Genomic DNA, 20,115 nt, shown 5'->3' with positions numbered 1-20,115 from the left:
TGACCGTCCCCTAATACTGGGTTCCTGTTTAATTTGACTTTGTAGTAAGCATTTTTCAGACTATAGATGTGTAAAAGGTGACATTGATGTAAAGTCATGTCACCCTGTTAATGTCATTCTGGTTTATTTCAGAAAACACAGCTTGCTTCTGGGCTCTTTTGAGTTTAATTTATGTTGTTTATTTCTGCCAGCAGAGCACTTTGCTGCTGATGCAATGTTTGCATTAATGCAGGCTGACATTGTGCAAAGTGAACAGGAATTAATAAATCCTATACCCTCTCTCTTGACCTCTCTCTTTTTCTCATTCATCCTAGGTGACGGAGCTAATGATGTTAGTATGATCCAAGTGGCTGATGTAGGGGTCGGAATCTCTGGACAGGAGGGCATGCAGGTGAGGAGAAACTGAAAGAACAAGGGGAAGTAATGATGTTTAAAAGAGGATGGGGATGGACGAGATGACAACATTCTGGCTAAATCTAGTGCATACAGTGTGAGCAAACTTTATGCACTGCCTCAAGTGTAGAGTACAAGAGGAATGAACATTGCAAAGCAGGACTGCAGAGTTAATGCACCAAAAAACATGGATATACATAATTCATGTTTTATGAAGATGTTTTGGCCAAGATATGGAGAGACAGTTGATAAATGGTACCTTACACCAGTGGTTCGCAACCGGTGGTTTACAACCCAATTATGAGTTGTAGATCTCATAAATACAAATGATAAAATGCAGTTAACCGTATTATTGAGTATAGTTACATATTTTCTGATGCATAAATTACACAGAGTTATAACTCAAATGTGCCGTTTCTTTTTTTTTCTTTTCTTTTGTACGTTGCTAAACAAGGACTATAACAATTACCACAGTAATGGGATTTTATGTGTTTGACAAATCTGACAAACACTTTTATGCTTGCATGTTTATAACCATCGTGATCCAGGATAGGATAGTAAAATACACTAAAGTTTGGGGTCGGTAACAGTTTTTAATGAAAGAGGTCACATAAGCTCGACCAGGCTGCATTTATTTGATCTAAAATACAATAAAAACAACTGTTTTCTATATTAATAGATTTAAAAATGTAATGTATTCCCACTTAAGAAACATTTCTTAAGATCAGTGTTGAAAAAAATTGTGCTGCTAACTATTTTTGTGAAAATTGTGAGGCATTTCTTTTAGGATCTTTTGATAAATTGAATTGAATTGACCTCAAAGTTTTGAACAGTATGTAGTTTTGTTATATAATACATTTTGTGTGTGTGTGCTATAAAATGCTAGTTGATAAAGAGTTCAGCAAGAATGTGAAGTATAAAGTTCATCCGTTTCCATGCTTTATTTTAGGATATTTTCCTCGAGTTAATAGTACTGTATTAACTTGCCACTTGATTTAAAATCTGGGTCCTGAAGCAGAACCGGTAGAGAAGCACTGCCTTATACAACCTTTCTGTTAAATGGACTCTTCCACTGATATATTGACCCATGCCTTTTCTTAACGGCAGTTAACCTAAATGCACTGTATTGCAGTGGCAGCAGTCTGACTTTTAGGTGACTTGCAGCATATGGCTGCTTCAGCGCTTCATTTATAAAGCGCCCTCCACTTGTTCGTCTCTGGGAACAGCAAATCTCATTCTGGTTTCTCAGAAAATCTCTACGTTGCCCACAAAACACTTACCCACCCCCCTCAGCCCCGTTCTCAGTGGCAAGCGTACAGAATCTTCTGAGGTGAGAAGAGAGACTGGAAGCGCCATGAGCTCATCTGTTTGACGCTCTGTCTCATTAATTAATTCAGAGAAAGATCTGGACGCAATGAGGCGCCACTCTCCGCTGTGTGCTAAAGGGCTGCTCTTATCTCAGATCTCGTTGAGGCCAGCATTCAGTATAAACAACCATAATGAGAATCTGCTAGTGGCTCTGTCCCGTTGACATAATGTACCAAACACTGCAAGGTAATAACTAATCTCACCTGGGGTTTTTTATACCTTTTTTTTTTGCTTGACGTTGAGAGAATGACAGTGAGGGTGGTGAACATGGCTGATGGTTCTGTCAGGCCAATTGTAACTGATTAAAATCCCCAAATGCTATTAGAGACGACAAGGCAGTATCTGTCACGCTGATAGATGACATGTTAACTGCCTGACGCGTGCAGCTGTCGGAAACATATCATAAAGAATAGATGGGTGATGGACGGAGGATCGTTTTCACCAGAATCCACAGGCAGGGAGGCTTTTCATAGTTCTTTTATGCAAAAATGTCCTTACAAGTGTTTTGTCACCAGGCTGATGTTAATCTTTTGTCTTCTGAATGTATATGGATGCCATGCCACTATTTTTGTGTCTCACATGATGGATCTTTTGGGCCTCAAGGCAGATGTCATCAAAATCCATTTTATATGAATATGTTTGAACACTTGAACTCATTGGGACAACAGAAGCATAGGGGGAAAAAAAAATCCCCACTTTGTAATAATGCTAAAAATATACTCTCATTTTTTTAAAAGCTATTCTACCTTTCTGAGTATTTGACATTGTTAATAAAGGTGTGACGACATTTATATTGTGACCACATTTACTGTCTTTGACTGTTCTGTTCACATTGTGTTCATTCATAGGCGGTAATGGCCAGTGACTTTGCCCTGCCACGGTTTCGATACCTGCAGAAGCTGCTCTTGGTTCATGGCCATTGGTGTTACTCTCGTCTCGCCAACATGATCCTCTACTTCTTCTACAAAAACGCTGTGAGACCCTGAAGTTTCCTCATTTCATGATTATAATTTGCTTTAATATATAGGTTGATCTACTGCAAAGGAAATTTGAAGAACTATATGGCAGGGATAATATATAAGAGGTTTATTTTGCGATAATGATCCTAAATGATCCTGTTTATTACATGGCTAATTACCAAATAAACACATAAATACGAATTAAATGCTGATTTTATGTTGGAAATAGTTTTATTGTGAGAAGGAAAATGAGTGATACAAGTGATATGGAAGGAAGAAATTAGTTTGCAGGGTGTTCACGGATCCTGTAAAATTATTAAATCTTTTCCCCTATACCATTCAGCCCTAATCACATTTCATGAAGTTCAACTGAACATCTTGATGCCTTAAAATATCGCTGTTTAGTCATTTTACATTTAATGATTAAACAGCGATATTTTGTATATTTGGTTTAATGAATTGGCCTTAATGATTATTAATGAAACCTAAATGATTAAATTTGCACTAAAATGTTTTTATGCTTTGAAATTAGTTTCTGTAAACATCCATAACCTGTACTTCAGCCATTATACTAAATAAATTGACTTTAGGATTGACCAATTAGAATAGAGTATTCCAGAGAGTCATGTAATAATGCATTCAGTTTAACAGGTTGAAGTTTATAGTATATGACTAGTTTATAGCTAGAAGCTCTTAAACGTTGTTGTCTGTTCTTCATATACTCTTTGATTAATGAAGATCTATTCTTAGGGAGGTCCTAGAAACGTCTCGGACGTAATGAAGATGCATGGCTTGTAATGAGGCAACAGCTGCAGACCTCATTGTAGACCTTTTTTTTGTCTTTGTCTTACCCTTTTTCCCCTCTATTGTCTCTCTCACTCTAGATGTTTGTTGCCCTCATCTTCTGGTATCAGTTCTACTGTGGGTTCTCTGGGTCAGCCATGGTTGATCAGTGGTATCTGATCTTCTTCAACCTGATGTTCTCCGCCTTCCCTCAGCTCATCACAGGCATCCTGGACAAAGATGTGTCAGCAGAAACCCTGCAGGAGTTGCCGCAGCTCTACATGAATGGACAGAACTCAGAGGTACCGCCAGAACATAATCGCACCGTCCGTGAATAGCATAAATCGAATTATAATTGCGATGGAAAAGACTATTGAAAGTGTAATGTAAATGGTAAATAAAACCCATGAACAGCGTTTTGCCACATGTATTCACACATGAGTTGCCCCCAGTTTGCAGCATCAGCAGATCCTCTATAAGCAGATGAAGTATTACCCATGCAACGGTTGCTGCAGATATTGCTTTGATTGTTTTTTGCTGACCCGTTTCAAAATGGGTCTTTTATTCTGTGCTGAGTTTCATGAGGGGGAAAACAGCACGAACAAGAGCAAACATTTTATAAAAACCACTAATCATCCTGAGAGTGCTGAAATTGTGCAACCTGGGATAATTAAACTGCTGTGGTTGCCTCTGCTTTGCTAACAATATGCCTCTGCAGAGGTCTTGCTTTATTTTGATTTATTCACAAACCATTTCTTCACATTCTATGACTCCATTAGTGGAACATCTAATGACATTATAATAAAACTGGGCTCGTCTGGAATCGTGGAATAGTTTTAACTGCCCCTGATTGTCTCAATTTCTTTTACAGGAATATAAACCCTACATGTTCTGGATGAACATGATTGATGCCTTTTACCAAAGTCTCATCTGTTTCTTCATCCCCTACTTTGTAAGTTTGATTTGATTTTTAGTGCATTTGCTGAAATTTCCATGCCAAATCCATGACTTGGCTGCTCAAGTATACCTTGGTTTATACCAAGTATAAACACTAAAGCCATTATTAATAATGCGTTATGAAAGTATTTTTAAAGCATTAATTATTCCTTGCAATGCACTTTGTAATGCATTGTATGGATGCATGAATAATTGTAATCACAGTTATAATACATTATATTACAAAATATCAAACGAAACAACAGAACGTCTGCTTTAAAAAAAAATTAAGTATTATTCTCTTTTTTTATGAACACTTGAATTTGGGTAAGTTTCATTAAAGCAACATTTTGAGAAAAACGTTGAGAAAATCAAGTTTCCATCAAGTGGAAACAGAAAATTCTGTGTTTGTCGGCGAAAGAGTTAACTTTTTTTCATAGATTTTCACTAATTGTGTATTTTGTGTTATTGCACTGGCAGATTTTTTTCTTTAAACCATCATCTTTTTAATAATTACAATTGATCTTGTTTCAAGGATTTTCAGATATTTTAACTGCAACTTTATACAAAAATACTAATTAAGAATAGGATTTTTGCAGAGTGTGATGTTAAAATACTTAAAATCAAGTCTGAATGTCATATTTTTGCAGGCTTACGTTGACTCTGATGTGGATTTGTTTACGTGGGGAACTCCCATCACCACCTTGGCACTCTTCACCATTTTGCTGCACTTGGGAATTGAAACCAAAACCTGGGTGAGTAAGTCTTGTTTTATCAAATGCGAAATGTAATAGGATGGTGTGATGTTGTGGCTAAAACTCAGGGCCAAACTCACTCAGTCTTCATGGTTCTTCTGTATACATTTTGGCAGTGTAAAGGCTAGGGTTGCCAACTTGTGGAAAGGAAAATAAGGGACAATCGTGGTTCTTTATAGGAAAATAAGGGACAGAATAAGGGACACTCAAAATGTACTGTACCACACAGTGCATATCATTCAGCATCTGTAGTTAAATATGTGTACAAAAGATGTATAAAAGGTTCTCGGACAAACACATTTGGGTCATTTCGTGAAAAATCAACCAAATATCTGAAACTTTCCTGGCTCAAATTTTTGATTTTGTTAAAAAATATATTCTGAAGAAAGACTAACGTAAATGAAGAAGAAAGCCAAAATATTAGGCTACATGTGATGGATGTATATTTACTGAGAAATTTACAGTTTTGTAAAATGGGTCAAAATGACAATTTTCACCTGAGATTTGGAGTCAGATTACAGGGGGGTTAAAATGACTTTAGTACTGCATCATTATTTTACTTTTACACAGAGATTGTTAGGTCTATTAGCTAAATCGGTTGACTTTAGCCATTTTTGTTTCATTATAGCTATGCTAACGGTGACATTTTAAAAATGGGGAAAAGCACTACTTTTGTTTTTTGCCCAAAGTTTGCAAAAATATCTTAAAATCCTTTTAGATTCTAATTCTTAGCAAACTTTTCTTTTGGTTTCTTAATTTTTAAGGCTGAATATGATTAAATATATAGTCCCAATATATAGGGATGTTAATGTGGCTCCATGAGTAAATTACTACACATTTTCAATGGTCGCACATTTTCGCACATGTATCTTGTTTTTGTTTTTTTCTATCAACACAATTGAACATTACTGAGATAAAGAGAACTTAGATGATTAGTATGGGCTGCTTTTGGTGCTTGAGATTTTATTGGTTATTTTGTGTTTCAATAATGAGGTCCAACCAAGTAATGTTAGCCTACGGTAAGTTACTTTAATGTAAAATGTTTCTCTCTATTTAACTTACAATAGTGAAAGATTTTTGATAACGTCTTCCCCCAGGTAGATTGCATGTTTTCTTGCTTTGCTGAATGTTGGGACTCATGAACAATAATCACATTGTTTGTAGTCGCCCAAACTGATTAGCCGGAATTAAAACGCGGCCATTGAAAGAATAGATTTGTCGTTAGCGCGTGTCCCGATGGCTGTGAAGCGGGAGCGACAGCCGGTAGAGGATTCTGCTGGGTCTTAAAGCCTTCTTCTAATGGCTATGTTCGCAAATCAAACAAAGATTTGTCTCAAAGAAATGGTTCATTCTCAATTTAGAGCGTGTGCCTGAAAATACGGGACAAACTGCGTTCCGTATGGCTTTCAGACAGGACGTTTCATTGATGCCCTGAAACTTACTTTGTACTGCTACATTATCACTGTTGCTTAAACTTCCTCTAAAACAATCCATTATGGTGCCGCAATATGTATGAATATAAATATACGTCTTGTTGTACGATCCACCTGAGGTTTGGAAATGATAAAGTGCTTTAGCTTTGCTGAAATCAGAAACCCATCCCACACATGTATATGAGGGGGAAGAGAAAGCAAGCCTTTCCTTACTTTCTCCAAGTATGAAATGAGGCCGAACACTGTAGCGAGGAAGACAAGGATGATGCTGACACGGCCAGAGACATTTTATGCAGGGAGCCTCCATGATTGGTTTGAACCGGGAGATAGTGCACCATCAGGGGCCATACATCAGCCTGACAGCCCATGCAGGAAGCCTGAATCCGGGCCAATGTGCTCGTCTCTCTCGCTCACCACGGTGGCGTATACATGGCCCACACGCACAGGGTGGCCAAAGCTAATAGTTGATTTTACCGATGCATGTCCTCTGGTGTATCGCGAACTACTTTTATGTATGTGTGCAGCCCGTACCTGCTTCTCCTCTATTTTTCCCCTCTATTCATGAGCCGCTGGTTTAGATTTATGAGGGCGAATTGGATTAGAGCTTTTTCCATTACACCGGCACTGTAAATTTTCAGCTGACAAGTTTCGGTGCGTGAAAAATTTCCTCTGCAGCCTCACTGTCTTTCCGGACATGATGATGGCTTCTGGTGTGAAAGAGGCCGTTCTTCACAGTAAATGGCTCAAGTAGAGAGTAAACGTTTCCGATAGTTGGGCTGGCAGGTTCATCGTTCCACATGCTGCCTGGGAAAATGAACACATGTACTAGAGAGAGCGAGTGAAACTCCTTTTAGGTCATTTGAGGTGAGGTCAGTGTAGAGGCCAAGTATGCATCAGAAGGTCGTTGCTCGTACATTTTTATGCGCAACCCTTTTCAGTTCCACAATTTGATGTATTTTAGCATTGAAACAACAAGCTTTACTCTTGCTACACCAAGTGCAAACTACATGCTCACCAGAGAATGGTTGAATTTTGACATTAGGTTTTCCATTTTCTGCTGTACATAGTGTAGAGACTGAATCACATCATAGATATAACCAGAAACTCATTTGATCCAGTGTTCTTGCATTTTTTAATTCTCACTAATAACAATGTGAATAATGTATGAAGCGTTTTCAAATTTGTTCTCATTTTGAGTCATGGTACAATATCTAATTCGGGCAATTTAGCAATTCTTGGTTAACTCTGCCTTGATTGTCTTTAATTATTTCACAGACATGGATGAACTGGATATCGATTGGCTTCAGTATGGCTCTCTTCTTTACTGTGGCGCTGTGCTACAACGCCTCCTGCCCAACTTGTTTCTCTCCCTCCAACACGTACTGGACCATGCAGAAGCTGCTGGTAGATCCTACATTCTACCTGATGTGTGTTGTCACACCTGTTACCGCTCTTCTTCCCAGGTATTTCTAAATATGATTATGCCCTGTTGTAACTATTTGGCCTAATTCAAATTATTTGACCTAACCATTTATTTAAATTTAATTCCATGTTGTTTAGATAAGGGAATTTTATGCCAGTGACAAATACAATATTACACATTTCTATTACATTTAATAGTTTAAAATGCATATGGTAACACTTTTTAGTTTAGGATCCAGTTCTCACAATTAACTTGTTGCTTATTAGCATGCATATTACTAGGATATTGGCTGTTTATTAGTACTTAAAATGCACATATTAATGCCTTATTCTGCATGACCATATTCAACATCCTTAATCCTACCCAATGCCTGAACTTAACAACTACCTTACTAACTATTAACAAGCAGGAATTAGGAGTTTATTGAGGAAAAAGTCAAAGTTAATAGCTAGTTAATAGAGAGAATTGGACCCTAATCTAAAGTGTGACAAAAAATGTCAATATGAGAGGCAACTCATACTGTCAATATGAAATACAAATACTCATTATATCACATTGTTAAAATCACTTGGGGTTAGAGGACAGAATATACAGTTTGTACAGTATAAAAAAATCATTATTTCAATGGAAAGCCCTCATAAGACATGGACATGTTTGTTTGTGTCTCGGTAAACCCTACATTATGGGGGAAAAATGTCCTTGTGGCGACACTTTTTGGTCCCCATGAGATAAACATCTTATAAGTCATACTAAGTGAATTTATTTATTTTATTTTATGTAAAAATGTAGAACATTTTCTGTAATGGGTAGGTTTAGGGGTAATGTTAGTGTGTAATCATTATGTCTATAAAACATGAAAACGTGTGTGTGTGTGTGTGTGTGTGTGTGTGTGTGTGTGTGTGTGTGTGTGTGTGTGTGTGTGTGTGTGTGTGTGTGTGTGTGTGTGTGTGTGTGTGTGTGTGTGTGTGTGTGTGTGTGTGTGTGTGCTCTTATGGTTTGTAAACATTTTAAGGAACACTGAATGTGAATGCAATAAATGTTGGTTCAAAACACTTAATGACATTTTCCGTGATCTAATATAAAGTGAGAACTATTTATGGTTAAGTTGTTAACATTATACAGTATAACTCTTTACATATGAGCTAACTAAACCAATAACACTTTGTTAATTACAGTGACAATGAATAAAGAGCTCACTATTTGTATATTGTCTATTAATGTATAGAGGCCGTTTATAACTGTTTATAAACTATTAATTAGCTATAAACTAATAGTTTGCAAATGATTTATAAGAGCTTTGTTACTGTAGACTTGTTGCCATAATTTCTAATCACGGTTTTGTTGTTTCCTCTTTGCTAACTCTTTACTGTGTTCATTTCTCAGATACTGTTATAGAGCTTGTCAGGGAACTTTATTCCCAAACCCTGTCCACGTGGGAAGACAACTGGACAAACTGCCAGTGGACATGCGCAGGCTCTTCCTGAGCCAGAGCCAGATGAAGCTGGGTTCGCTCGGGTCACTGTTTGCCCCCCGCGCCCCATTTTTCCCTCTCTGCAGGCCTTTCCAGAAAGATTACGGGCCCAGGGTAAAGCAAGCCCACGTGAGTGGCACCAAACAGAAGGAGAAAGCTATAGCCAGCCCCATCCCATCAAAGAGCATGGAGATGCCGGACACACCATTAAGCTCAAAGAACTCTGACAACCATATCACACTCAACTTCAGAATGCAGGAAAAAGTTCAGTCCTGCAAACAGGGCTCAGACGGCCCCCTATCTGAGAACTTACACTGCGTGAAGGAACCTTCGAGTCCCAATACAGGCACTTTGCCGTACTCCAAAGACGCTCCAGGCTCCAGGACTATTTTGGATAGCACGGGCTTGGAGGCCCCGCTGAGCCCAATAGACCTCTGTCAGGTCGGGTTGCTCACCTCCACTCCGTTGCTTTCTCAAACCGAGACTATGCAGCTCATGTCGCCACCCAGAAGTTGTTTTTTGGGACAAAAGCTAGACAATGAGGAGCACTCAAACCAAAGATCCCTTCTGAAACGGGCCGGGGATGTGGATCACACCCAGTCATCTAGCTGCCTTCAAGAACATTCACTCAAAACAACATTTCTATGATGCTTTCTACCCGTTACGCTGATTCAAATTTGCACGTTAGCTTTAATAAATGTTATTATATATTCATGATTATTTTATGAAGATATAGGTTGGTACTACATATATATATATATGTTTAGATGTATAAAGTTTAGAATAAAGTTTGTTTGTTTGTTTTTTGAGAGAGAAAGAGAGCGAGTGGCCAGCATATGCAAACTGGATGGTCTTATTTTTTACAATGACTGACTTTTTGGATTTTATTTTTTTTTCTTTGTAAACCATCTCAAAAGCGGAGGGGGTTTGTTTCTCGAGGCAGAAGCATACCAGACACATTCCTTTATCTGTTTATTTGAACCTGGATGTTCTGGCGCACTTTAAAGAACCTTCCTCTTCTACCATCAGACACTGCTGATAGCACTACGCTCGTATTTCCCCATCCCAGTCCTAGACATTCACGGTACCCTTCACTGTCAGTAGCTACAGAAATTCCGCTAAAACTTTGCCAAAAGTGCACATGAGAAGTCATTTACTAATACCTGAACTAATGCTTACTTTTAGATAAAGGTATGGTCTAATTAAAAAACTAGTAATGTGCTTAGCTGTGACTGGACTGGAGTCATTTGCATTAATGACAGCCTTAACAACCGTGTTGTAGTATGTTAGTAATTGTTTTAACACTTTCCGAAATCCGGTGATTTCTATTACAAAGAACTCAACTTTTTTTTACTCTGACTTTTAATAAATTAATCATGCATGATTTTAATTCATCATAATGCCTTCATAACATTTGCTTCACATTCATATCTGCTATACTTTTTCATTTACATGAATAATCCCATTTAAAAATGTAATTAAAACACATTTATTAAAGTCAGATTAAGGTTTTTTTTGCCACTTTAAGTACTTTGTTATACAGCCAATCTAATGCATTAACTATCAAACTTGTTCAAACGTGTAGTTAAGGTGGCCATTATTCACATGACTCCTTCTGACTCCAGTCGTAGCTCATGCTAGCGTTTAATTAGTTCTCGATTGGTTCATTCGTCAATAGTTTTGTTTTTGCTGTTAGACGGACAATGCATAACACTTTTACTCTATTGCATTCCATTATTGAAGCTCTTAGACATCTACGCAACGTTAAAATGTTAGCTCGCACACTGACTTCAAGGAGTCAAACATTGCTTTGTAAAAATGGAACTGTCCTCTAGTCTAGCACAGTTGAACATGCATATAAATTGCTTGTGGAAGGTTTGTTTTTATGTCTTTCTGTTCAATTTTTTTGCTGCTGCTTTTTGTTTGTACACACATTCCTGCAGAATAGGATTTCACTTTTGCCTTTTTTTACATATAGTTATATTCATTCAGTCATAGTGCAGAGTGCTTTAGGAAATAGAGGCCGATGCATAAAGCTACTTAGTGTTTATTGACAGCTAAGGATCTTGGCAGACGGCCTTAGAAGATATGATTCAGTGCGTGCGCGAACAGAAGGACGTGCTGATAATGCCACTTTACTGTTTGCTTTAGTCATTTTCGGCCTTATTGGTTCATATATGCATCTTCTGCTATGATTGTATTGTTCTGCTGTTTACTCTTTACAAGATCCTTGACCAAAGATGCAAGAAGCACATGACTGCTGTTTTTGTACTGTAACCGGAAGCTCTTGCTGATCGATTTATCGTTTAGCGATTTAATCGGCTCAGGGTTGCTGCTCCTCCTCCATTACATTTCAGCCAAAATGACAAATTCTGTCATCAATTATTCATCCTCATTTTGTTCCAAACCTGATTGACTGTCTGTTTTGTTTTGTTTTTTTCTCCATGCAATGAAAGTCAATGGTGTCCAAAACAACATTGGACCACACACTGCATGGATTCCACAGAAGAAAGTAAGTCATAATGGGTTTGGAACCGCATGAGAGTGAGTGAATGATAACAGGATTGTCTTTTATGGTGGAACTATTCCTATATGTGTCTTTGTGCCCTAACGGCCCCAGATGCTGTATCCAAACTGGTCCTATTGTTTCATTACAGGAAGCTCTATCTATTGTAAGCATTCGTGACACGCTCGCCCTCAGGAACCGCAAGCGCACGTTCATGAAAACATTCCGTTTTGATCAGTCTATTCTAAGGGAACTAATGGACTAGGCTGTGACTCGTTATTTTAAAGCTGTAATATGTGTAATGGACGAATCGGGCGAGCACATGAGTGGTTATCCTCTTGTTCCGCAATAGAATATTCCACGATTCTGCAAATGTCAGGGGTGTGGCGTATCATAGTCCCCTAGAGAGATGCTGAAATAGTTTTTATGAGATGATTTGTCATGCTGTGCTCGCATAACCTCAAGGCCTCACCAATCTGTTCGTTCGAGATCTCATTTGGGCAGTCGTTATCAAAAGCGCTGATTTATGAACAGCCTACCAGGAGGATTATGAGATCTATTGTGCTCATTACACAATGAATGGTGCGAACAGAATGTGCTCGGACCAAAAAGCAAGGGTGTTATATTTTGCAAGCTCCTCCAATTCTACTTTCTTGTGCTTCTTAAACGCTAAAACCTAGGGTTGTATATAAAGTGGGCGATGCAGTATTAAGCTGGCCGTGATCGGGAGAAAATGACTGACTGTGTCTGCATACGACAGTAAAAGCCTAAAAAGCTAATATGAAGCACACAAGTACTTTGTCCCCTCAGTTTTTCTTCTGCACTGCTCAGGTTCAGCATTTGCTGCTTTGAGCAATATTTTTTGTGTCTCGTCAAAATTGTAATGTTTATAGCATCCTGGACTTTATTTTCGTAGTCTGATAATAGCAACTTTTGTATGTGCTGAAGTGCTTTAGCATATGCGAGAAAAACGGTTTTATACGATGTGGAATATATGTTATGTGCCTTAACACTGGAGAACACATGTAGACGGCAATACATAGTGAATTGTATAGACGTGCAGTATATGTAAAGTTATTTGGAGTTCTATTAATGAATGCGGTTTAATAAAAGAAAAACACTTGGTTTTTAAGGAATTTAAGAGATTATGCTTTTTTTTGTTGTTTTTTGTGTGTACTCTTTGTTTTGGGGTTTGTTTGTTTTTTGATTGGAATGTGCCAGTACTTGGATCCCAGGTTTCAGGTCTGTCAAGTTCTTGGCCAAGCATCACATGCTGTAATAGAATCCATTCACAGTTGCATTCCAGAGCCTTCCCTAACTTCAGGGCAAAACACCAGCAGGAATGCCGTCCTTCAGAGTTTTTCATATCACACATTTAACCATCGACTTTTTAATACTCAGCATGACTTTTGTCACTGTCGTTTCTGCCATGACTGTTTCTGGCTCATTGTACTGTAATTGGTGTTTGTTAAAGTCACACAAAGGTTTGGCATGTTCTCACTTTAGACTCACTACATTGACAGCCCTTTTTAAAAACACCTGTTTCAAGTGTTTCTGTGACATTTTGGGGGGTTTTTTTTGTTAAATTGTTCTCTAGTTCTGTGTTTGTTTCTTTGACAAGAACAACTCTTTGTCATAAAACTAAAATAAATGGTAAGCCGATGTTTCTTGCGCTCTCATTCTGTTTTATTCTCTTCTTTAAACACTCCAAAAGCGTTATAAAAGAGGTCTGTATGACTATATTCAAAGTCTTGTTTGAGGAACAGGCTCAATTTAAAGTCATTATTCCCAGAAAAGTTTTGGTCATGCGTATGTATGTGCATACATTCGTTCAAATGGCGTGTCAAGGCAGATTTATGATTCTCGTGAGGCTCATTGACATCAAACTTGGTGTTGAATAGAATATTATCATGTTAATTGATCTTTTTTTGGTGATCGATTCTGCAAAATAAGTCATGGGTTTGTAAAGATATTAGGGTAAATGATGATGGGGTTTTTATTCGTTTTAGTTGAGCGATTCCTCTAAGCCATGACTATCCCTGTAATACACCTCAGAGACTTTTCCTTTTTCTCAACTCTACAGGATGGCAGAAGTATTCCAGCCCATTGTAATTGCTCCCTCTCAACAGGATCTTTTGAACGGCTATTGCACATGACAGCTGAGTGGATGCACTCACCTCAGGGCACAGCTGGAGACATTTCCCTCTGGAATAATATACACAACTAGCAGTGGCTGGAAGCATCTGTCACCTCAATAAGTGCTTGGTCACCCAAAGGCATGATGGTGTTTTGTATTTTGTTTTTTTGTGTTATGTCTTTTTACTGGTGTTACATAATAGCTGGGTTGATACTTGATGTTCATCCAGCTTATCAAGGCTTTTGTTTGGGTTTGTGTGTGATTTTTCCAGCATAATTAATTAATATCAGCCGCCACTGTTGTATAAATTATTAAAGAAATTTTAAACAGTGAATTTTGGGCCAAACTTTTACATTGTCTAAGATTAATAAAAATTTAATAAAGTTAATCAAATTTGTTTGTATTTATAAATAAGTGGCTTTAATACATTTCATGTTGTCCAAAATACAGATAGTCAATTAATTGACAAATTTTGAATTAATTTAGCCTTGTGTATGCATTTCATTTAAATATAATGAACATTGGATGTGTTTGGACTGTTAAAAAAAAAAAAAAATGGCTGCCTTTAAGTACCATCAACTTGGATTAATTACATTAAACTGACTTAAATTAGTTGAATTCTTGTATAATACAATTTTCTTTTTTTGAAAATTGCTTTACTTATTTTGACGAGTAAAAGCAATGTAAAAACATGCTGTCAGCGTATTGCTCATATAATATTTTACAGTGTACTCTTAATTGAATAGATGTAACTAAAATTTTTGTATGAATCTAGCATCTGGACCAATCAGACACACAAACATTATTAATTATATTTAATGAGTAATCCAGCAAACTCGCTCTCCCAACAAAGGTCAGTGAAACTTCCCCCAAATCTAACATCCCAAATGAAGCTAACACACTTGCAGAACCCGATGTCCTGTTATAGGACATATTAAGACTTTTTACGACCCTAAAAGGAATTTGCAGAGAGTTGTGACTCTCACTTAATTCTTGCTGAGAAGGAGAAATAAACCCTTTTAATCCTATATATTCTATATATAACCACTTGAGAAATGTATAAACATGTATCTAATTTTCCCATCTCATGATTGTCCTTTTATGTGGTTTGGCCTATGTATTCATTCTCTCTTTTAAACTCTTTTGTATTAATGTTTCAGACTTGAATATTATGGTAAACTAAAATCATATGTGTGGCATGTTTAGTCTCTATAAACTCCAATTCTCGTCCCCCATTTGTTAATTTACATTTCATTTTGCTAACTTTGTGACGCATTAGTATTAAGAATCTTGAATATTCTTTTGTTAAACACCCAATCAAATTATATGTTCAAAGGCCTGCTTGAGCAAAAGGTCATAAAGAAATTCCCTCCAATGGGAACAACTTCTTATTGGCTCACACACCTCCAGAGGGTGTGACATCTTCACGCTGATCACAAGATCACGCCTCTTCGGAAATCCTGATGTGAAGATGATGCTGAACTAGAAGTTTCCTAAGGACCCCCAAGCTTGTGCCAGGCTGCGGCCTTGTCTTTCCATTCACCAAAGATCCTCTGACTCCCACTGGTTCTCTCTCATCAAGACCACATCAGATCAACTGGAGCCTCAAGAAATTGCATCAGAACATTTTAATTCAAATGGGCGAGACATGCAAGTATCGGACTTAGTCTCATTATTTGATACATTAAGTACCCCTTTTAAAGAAGGGCGTGTTAGAACTAAACTGATGGTTTGCTCAAGGCTGTTGATCTGCTGAATTCCAAACAATGCTATAACTTGCTTTCTTGTATTCTGTTTCAGCTCTCTTTCCCTTGGTAAACTGTATGTATGTGTATGTTAGGGTAGTTTAAGTGTTTAGTCTAATTAATAAAATCTTGTTCATGTCACACGAAAAGTTGTCCGTGTTTCAAACTCGTATATACTGGAGTCTCTAATCATGCAGATTTTGACTACTTGCTCTTAGTAGTACTGTAAAGACATTTCCCATACCCCGGAAATGTACATTTCTTAGAATTAATAAACAATTAACACTGAGTGTTCACAGGACAAATAGGTTAATTGATTGTAATATTAATTTTACAACATCAAAGGGATAGTTCGGGCAAAAATGATATTAAACCCATGATTTACTCACCCTCAAGCCGTTCGAGATGCATATGTCAATCATTTTTCAGACGAACACATTTTCAGTTATTTTAGAAAATGTCTTAGATCTTTCAGTGGTTATAATGTCAAGTTATGGGGTCCACCTCCTTCAAGTCCCAAAAAAGTGCATGCATCCTTCACAAAAGTAATCCATCCGGCTCCAGGGGGATAAACGAAGGCCTTCTGAGGGTGATCCGTGTGGTTTTGTCGTAAAAATATACATTTTTAAAACTTTATAAATGAAAATAACTGGCTTCCGGTAGCGGTCGACGCGCGTTCACGGGAGATGGATGCCGGCGTATGATGTAGGATGTAACGTAGGAAGCGTTGTGACGTTGAACGAACACGACAGCGCAGCCAGAGAGCAGAGCAAAACAAAACTCCACTCAGGATTTCCGCGATTTAAAAAAACGTGCATTTAAAAGAAAATGTCGGAAAAACTCAATATCCTCTTCTCTAATATCAAAATCCTCCAACATTTTCTTTTAAATACACGTTTTTTAAATCTATGTCACGACGCTTCCTACGCTACGTCCTACGTCATACGCCGGCATCCATCTCCCGTGAACGCGCGTCGACCGCTACCGGAAGCCAGTTATTTTCATTTATAAAGTTTTAAATATGTATATTTTTACGACAAAACCACACGGACCCTCAGAAGGCCTTCGTTTATCCCCCTGGAGCCGGATGGATTACTTTTGTGAAGGATGCATGCACTTTTTTGGGACTTGAAGGAGGTGGACCCCATAACTTGACATTATAACCACTGAAAGATCTAAGAGACATTTTCTAAAATAACTGAAAATGTGTTCGTCTGAAAAATGATTGACATATGCATCTCGAACGGCTTGAGGGTGAGTAAATCATGGGTTTAATATCATTTTTGGCCGAACTATCCCTTTAAGTTAATTATATTAACTCATCCAAATATTCATAATCAATAATAACAAGTTATGATTGATTATTAATATTTCTTTAGAGCTAATTTGCTACACAGAGAATCAATCACCTGCCTCCTATTACCTTAACAATTTTTTTTTTTTATTCCCCAGTGTAAGGTTACAAAAGGCCTGAGCATTATCCCTGCTGTCCAAAAACAACTTAATCTCATTCTCTGATTTTTTCTTTTCTCTTATGATGTATTTACTGGAGAGGAAAAACTCTGTATAATTTTATCCCAAGCAGGAGTTGGCAAAGGCCTTTAGAGGTGAAGATGGATGATATCTGGCCCAGATATGCTCTTGCTGGTCGTTGGGTGGTGCGTTTAGCATCTGTGGTCCCTCTTCAGGAGGCAGGAAAGAGGTTATTAATGAATTTCCTTCAAAGCACAAGGGAGGGGGAGGTTGTGCTGATGCTCCCGTACAGAGCTTCCCTCCGGCTCCCGCCACTGGCAAATTACTGGACGCCTTCTTTGCACTTTTCAAAATCAACTTCCGTCATCCAGACAAGGAGATAATGATCTTCCTTTACTTGCTAACGTTGTCTCTTTTCGGAGGTTAGCACAGCACACTGGAGATCTTACCTCTGTCTTTTTCTTTTCTCTTTTTACTTCATTCTCTCTTGTGAGCTCAGGTCTTCTGTGACTTTCTATTTGTGGTGATGAAGTTTATTTTGCCGTTGCACCACTATTATATGTCCCTCGGAGACCAGCTGTGAAATCTGGAATGGAGAGGTTCACGTAGTTTGTCATAAACAGCCACTAAACTCTTAAGTAAGTGATAATGTATAGTCAGCTGAGGGTTATTGCTAAATAAACCTCAATAGGCAAATTAGGACCCCAATGTGAAGCACAGGTGTCTTTTATCGTCCTGAAGGGGTTTATTTTGCAGTGATGACTGGCTGACTGTGCATTAACGCTTTTATTTCATTACTTGCCAAACAGAAATAAATAAATGGACAAGAAATATTGACATGATTTTAAATTATAAGAAGAGAGTGTTTTTGATAGATGCATGTATCAAAATACAGTAAAAACAGTAATATTGTGAAATATTTTTTTTTTTAAATGAAATAACTATTTTTATTTAAATATATTTTAAAATATAATTTATTCCTGTGAGGGCTAAGTTGAAATACTCCATTACTTCAGTGTCACATGATCCTTCAGAAATCATTCTAATAAGCTCATTTGGTCCTTATTATTATCTTGTGAATGTTGAAAAATAAAATGTTGACATTTTATATAGGATTATTTAATAATAGAAAGTAAAAAAACTTCTTTTTTTTTTTGTAACAATGTAAAAGTCTTTACTGTCTTTTTTGATCAATTGAATGTGTCCTTGCTACATACATTTTCTATTTAAAAAAAAAACAGTTATGCAGTCATTATATAAAAATAATATAACAGAATGTCACGACTGACCAATCACAAAAAAGTATCCCACGTAAAAGTATAAAGTCACATAATATAGATTATTAATGGTATCGTTAATTTCTATATTTTGTTTTATAAATACACATTTATTCGTATCATGTCAAATGTTTGTCTTTTGCTTCCAAAACTTCCACCTTCACAAACACAGTTGAAAAGGTAATGAAAAAAAAAAGATGTGAAGCAGATAGACATCAGTTCTGCTGTTCTGGAGGTAACTAAGGGTTTGCTGTGAGATTTAAATGCAACACGATTCATTATTCATCTCTTTTACAGGTGTGAATCTTCCATTTCTTATGCAGCTTGTAAAACAAGCTACTGCGGCATTTGTCTTCTTCACAGTTTCCCTTCAGGCTGCCTGCAGGGATCGTTCACTTGGGAGCTCATCCTGAGTTCACGGCCAGAGTTTCACTTTAATAACCTGATAGAACGTCTCTAGAAAAGTTACTAATCGTTTCATGAAATTTCAGTTGATCGATGTCAACTTTTTAAATGTATTTTTAGTACTTGCTAAGGCAAATGTATCATCTTTTTGCATGGAACAACAGGCTAAAACCATAAATTCATAAATCAGGCACTGATAAAATTGCTACAACTACTTCACAATGAAACATTTGCCATTTATATTTTCATATTTGCTTGCAAACCTCTATGAATTTATTTCTGAACATATTATCTTACACAAAATAATATATTTTGAAGAATATGGGTAACCAAACAGTTGACAGTAGCCATTGACTTCCATAGTAATTTTGGTTTTCTGTACTATGGAAGTCAATGTTCGAATGTTTGGTTCCCATATTCTTCAAAAGGGGAAAAAAAATTGAGGGTGAGTAAATGATGACAGAATTTTCATTTTTGGGTGAACTATCTCTGTAACAACTATCAACACCTTGAGGTTGAATGTTTCTCTACAAATGGAAAGCTCCAAAATCTCTATCAAACAATGTTGCAGTTTAGACCTTATTCCATTTATTTAAAGTTGGAATGAAACGGAAGTCGTGATAGTCTTTTCTTCCCTATCGTGACATAGCCTATATGCGAGTGAAACGGCTTCCCTGACGAAAAAATGTAGGACAGTACTTGATTTTGTACAGATTCTTAGATGGTGGTTTAGTTTGCTATTGCTGTGATCTCTTGTGAGTGACAGGTTGTCCCTCCCTCATGCCGAAAAACACTTCATAAGAGAAGAGATGCTGGAAGAAGGAAGTTTAAAGATTACGAGAGCACATGAATTTAAAAAATGATGTGCATTGATGAATAATTGATAATAAATACTGCAATATTTCATTAAAAGAAATAGGAACTGTCAATTTAGATTTCATGGTGACTTTAAGAAAGAATTGTCTTGGAACGTGACAGTGATCATGTTTGTAAGCTTAAAATGTGACTGCAATTAAATAAATGAGACAGGACACCAGCTGAGTGACAATCT

At 37.2% G+C, this 20,115-nt stretch overlaps 1 protein-coding gene across 1 annotated transcript in view; it reads left to right on the top strand.

Moving 5' to 3' along the window:
* The window catches only part of atp10a (ATPase phospholipid transporting 10A), a 55,986-nt gene extending 42,298 nt beyond the window's left edge, over positions 1-13,688 (top strand). Inside the window, exons 15-21 of the mRNA XM_079883859.1 lie at positions 315-391; positions 2,610-2,735; positions 3,605-3,805; positions 4,375-4,455; positions 5,090-5,194; positions 7,903-8,090; positions 9,434-13,688. Of these exons, the coding sequence (XP_079739985.1) occupies positions 315-391; positions 2,610-2,735; positions 3,605-3,805; positions 4,375-4,455; positions 5,090-5,194; positions 7,903-8,090; positions 9,434-10,169 (1,514 nt within the window). The 3' untranslated portion in view covers positions 10,170-13,688. The remainder of the gene's footprint in view (positions 1-314; positions 392-2,609; positions 2,736-3,604; positions 3,806-4,374; positions 4,456-5,089; positions 5,195-7,902; positions 8,091-9,433) is intronic.
* Positions 13,689-20,115: the final 6,427 nt, after the last annotated feature.

Source organism: Squalius cephalus, assembly GCF_949319135.1.
Source record: "Squalius cephalus genome assembly, chromosome: 10".
In the NCBI taxonomy this organism is placed as follows: Eukaryota; Metazoa; Chordata; class Actinopteri; order Cypriniformes; family Leuciscidae; genus Squalius; species Squalius cephalus.
The sequence above is the reverse complement of the archived record's forward strand: the minus strand, read 5'-3'. Positions and strand labels throughout refer to the sequence as shown.